This window comes from Octopus bimaculoides, chromosome 7 (genome assembly GCF_001194135.2).
Source record: "Octopus bimaculoides isolate UCB-OBI-ISO-001 chromosome 7, ASM119413v2, whole genome shotgun sequence".
Lineage (NCBI taxonomy): Eukaryota > Metazoa > Mollusca > Cephalopoda > Octopoda > Octopodidae > Octopus > Octopus bimaculoides.
In genome coordinates this window covers 18203427-18207889 of record NC_068987.1, presented here as the reverse complement: position 1 = coordinate 18207889, position 4463 = coordinate 18203427, and the positions used below count along the sequence as shown (strand labels likewise).

The 4463-nt window shown below is 34.1% G+C and overlaps 1 protein-coding gene across 1 annotated transcript in view; it reads left to right on the top strand.

Moving 5' to 3' along the window:
* Positions 1 to 4463, top strand: part of LOC106873886 (transcription initiation factor TFIID subunit 2) — a 46088-nt gene that overhangs the window by 22661 nt on the left and 18964 nt on the right. Inside the window, 4 exon segments of the mRNA XM_052969130.1 lie at positions 345 to 502; positions 2294 to 2403; positions 3112 to 3177; positions 3761 to 3893. Coding sequence (XP_052825090.1) covers positions 345 to 502; positions 2294 to 2403; positions 3112 to 3177; positions 3761 to 3893 — 467 coding nt within the window.

Genomic DNA, 4463 nt, shown 5'->3' with positions numbered 1-4463 from the left:
AAAGAGTAACTCGCACTTCCTTGTCCCCCATTAACTCTCCCCTGTGATAAATGTCCTCAGCTCTTCTATATTACTCTTGGCCTGAACAGCCACCTTGGGAACCAAGACCCTTTGCACCCATCAATATGAAGATGCTCAATTACTGGTTACAAGTCTACTACCCAGCAAATAGTAGGTTTATCAGCAGGATTTCTGTAGATAGTTAAAGAGGGTACTCTGGTTGATAAAATTCTTCCTGCTGATCTCTTTTTCTTTATTCACAGGGATACTATATATAAAGACAAAACTTTTATATCTATAAATTATATAGTGTTGAAGTAGTTGTTTGCTGATATATTCTGTAGTACTGTATAGTGTTACATCCAGTGGTCCTTAATTCGTCGTCAGATGTCAGAGTGGCTGTGCACGCTTCATGGGGAATTTTGTGTTCAACCGCAAAAGGAATGTAGTTGAGCTTGAAATCAAACAAGATTATACAGCTAAAGGATCCTTGAAATATGTGGTAAGTTATTATGATGTCACATAACTACTATTCACTGTTGTTATTGTTGTTGAACCCCAGTTTGATGCAGTAGCTTACACAGACGCACATACAGACACAGACAGACATATATAAATGTATATTATATAATATATGCTTCTCTTTGGTTGTTGGGATGTATATCATCATTGTTTAACATCCGCCTTCCATGCTAGCATATATATATATATATATATAGGAAGAATTCACAAAAAAACAAAAGACAAAGACAGGTGGTGTAGAAAACAAACAGATGTATTAGTATAACACTCGGGAATTGTAAAAGTCTTTAACGTTTCAAGCTTACGCTCTTCCACAGGAAGAAACAAGGAGAAAAAAAAAATGTGTGTAGTGGTTAGCGATCATCATCATTTAACATCTGGGTATATGATATACTAGCAAATGCACTCATCCTTTAGATGGTTTAAGTTGCTTTGGTGGTATTTTTTCCCCCAAATAATTGAACTACCGAGAAGGTTTATGAGTAGCACGGCAATCTTTGTTCCCGATTAACCTAGGAACGGAAAATCAAATTGAAGGGTGGTTATTGTGGATGTCATTGTATTTTAATGATCATAGAACATATAAGTTTGCGAGTGATGCAAAGTAGAGCTACTGAAGTGTTTTGGGAGTAGATTACAGATAACGACTTCAAAATATAGTAGTTTTACAAATTTTTTGTTGCATAATCGTGTCAAATTCCATGATGCAGAAGACAGAATCGAAAAAAATTTGTATAAATTCATAAAAATAAAAGATGTTATGAGGGGTTTTAGCACGTGCTTACATCATGACTCTGCCCAAAACTCTTATCTTTGGGACGAATCATATGCGATTAAAAAAGGCTTGAATGATAATGTTAAAATGTATTTGAAACAATGGACAACAGTTTGAAATATCATAATGGATGGGTAAATAAGCATCCTTTAAGTGAAAAAATGCAATGGTAGGTAAACAAAGGCAACAATAAATAGAAGAGAAGGAAGGGAACATCACCTTTCAAGTAACTCAGAATAGGTAAAGGTAAGATTGCCAAAGTTTAATGCAGTTAAAGTATGGAGATTAAGATTGTTTGGTATTGGATATTCATCACGTACAGTGTTCCTAGTCAATTTAATAAACGTTGCAGGTGGACAGTCGAAATAAATAGATAAAAATCCTTTCACTTTTAGAAAAAGATTTAAGAAGTATGGAAGACCCTACATACTAAAAACTATGTCCATTTATGCAGGAGCTCTGTACAAAATGTTATAGTGCATGGCCATCCTCGGGACATAAGTAATGTGTGTGTAAAGTTTGGTGAAAATTGGTTGAGAATTGTGGAAATGTATGCTTTAGTCATTATTCACACACATGCTGCGATTTGTATAAACTAGATATATATATGTATGTATGTATAGAATATGTATATGTATGTATAAAAAAAATATATATGTATAGAATATATATTTATTCTTTTATGCATTTCAGCCAAAAGGCTGTGGCCTTGCTGGGGCACTGCCAGTGTTATCACCTTTTCAGTGGCCATTCTTATGCGATTGGCTTTTTGGTGAATGAGGGAGTTTGCCATTGCTGTCCTCTTTTGAGTTTCTTGCTATGATGTAGGTTGATCTGTGACCTTGGACAGCAGGAAAGGGCGCCTTTATTGTCATGACATTTTTATTTTCATTTCTTTTCGCTTATTAATTCCTGTGTTATTCTACATTATTCCTTTCCAACTAATTAACCTATTAACATCGCTTGTCTCATTTCTTATTCCCCATTTCATTTCAGGGTCCTCTCACTGTGATTATTCAAGAACTAGACGGCTCTTTCAGTCACAATTTCAAAATTGAGGAAAACAAAACTAAATTTGAGATTACCTGCCATTCCAAAAGCCGGCGGTGAGTTGACTGAAGACTTTGTTATTCTCTGGAAAACATCTTGCAATCAGTTATTGGTTATTGTTGTTCTTTTTCTTTTCTCTCCCATTCCTTGATCTGTGCCTGTTTCTTCAGTTATTCCATCCTATTTCTAGTTCAGACATTGTATTTCTTGGACTACATCACTGAATGTGGCCTTTTTAAAATTTTGTTTTTCTATGTAAGATAGTAGTGTAATTTGAATGAGGCATAGCTGCTCCTTCTAGCAGGTTGGATAACTTAAAGGACATATCCCAGTTGAAGCTATTTTATGGTGCAGTTGTCTTTTTCCTTTGCTTAAGACTACTGCATTTGATAGCTTACAAGGTATATAAGATTAGAAAATGTCTCCTTCATTTTAGCAGGCCCTGTCTTGAACCACCATTTGCTAGTAACCTTAAGCCTAACCGTGAGTTTATAAGTCACAGGCAAATTTTCTGGGACATTTTTGTCAAAAAAGAATCATGCCTTATAAACCATCAAATATGATAAATTAATTTCTAATAAAACTGAGAGAATATTCTCAAGAGATTTACTACTTAATATATGCTAGTACTCTGGCATATTCATTGAAATCTATTTTTCTCTACATTGCATACATTCCATAATGATGTTGACAGAAGTTGAGGAAGTTTGAAAAATATCTAATTTGTTTTTCCCACTCATTTATTTTTGTTTGTTGTTTTCCAGAAACAAAAAGAAGAAGATTCCGTTGATGACAGGAGAAGAAGTAGACATGGATCTCAGTGCTATGGAGTAAGAATATTATATGCTTGTGTTTATTCTATAAATATATCAAAGAATTAGAATTGTTCTTTTAGATTCTTAACCAATTCTTAACCTGTTTTTGATACCCAACCTGTCTGAGAATACACTTTGTTCTATGATAGAAACTTTCTGTTTTATAGTGATCTAAATTTAAACCTTAACAAAATTTCATGTTACTTTATGTTCCAAAAGAAACATCAGATTAATAATGTCAAAATTATTTTACTAAGTTCTTCATTATTTTCAAAATTAATTGAAACAAAGACAATGAGAAATATGGAGAAATATGCCTGCAAAAAGGTTAAAGTAATCTAATTTAGAACCTTCTCAAAATTTTTCATGTTTATGTTCCAAACACTAGCCTAACAATGTCAAAGTTATTTTACTAAATTCCTCATTATTTTCAAAATTAATTGAAACAAATTCAGTGTACTTAAATAGAAAAATGACGACAAAAGGGTTAATTCTTATATTCTTTAAATTCTTACATTTTTTCTATACTATAGATATCTTGTTGCTTTATGTGTATGTATATAATATTTTTCTTTTTATGTTTTTAATTGCTTTTTAGTGCTGATTCTCCTGTTTTGTGGTTACGTGTGGACCCCGACATGACGCTGCTAAGACAAGTTGCTTGGGAACAGCCTGACTACATGTGGCAATATCAGCTGAAATATGAACGTGATGTAGTTGCACAGTGTGAAGTAAGTTCAGCATTGGGTTTCCTTTTTTTGTCTTTTCTTCCCTAACTTCTCCTGCTAAAGGAGTTTCCGATAAAATAAATTCAGAAAAGTAAAAAGAAATAAACTATTGTAGAAGACTTGTTCTAGCCATTTAACTTTTCAAGTCTTGCATTGCAAGACAGGTGTGTGTCAGGGTAGCTGAAGAATCAGAATGGTGCATCTGGGAATCTTGTAAGGGGAAGCACTGGGTAGATATAATGTTTTTACACCTCTCTCATAAGAGAGAATTTTCTCTGCATGGTAACTGCAGTGAATTTGTCACAAACATATTTTAACTAATCTAAAGTTCATATGGGTGACACGTAAAAGCACCCACTACACTCTCTGAGTGGTTGGCGTTAGGAAGGGCATCCAGCTGTAGAAACTGCCAAATTAGATTGGAGCCTGGTGTTGCCATCCGGTTTCACCAGTCCTCAGTCAAATCGTCCAACCCATGCTAGCATGGAAGGCGGACGTTAAACGATGATGATGATGATGATGATGATGATGATGATATATTTTATATATGCTTTTGTGGCATACACATTATGC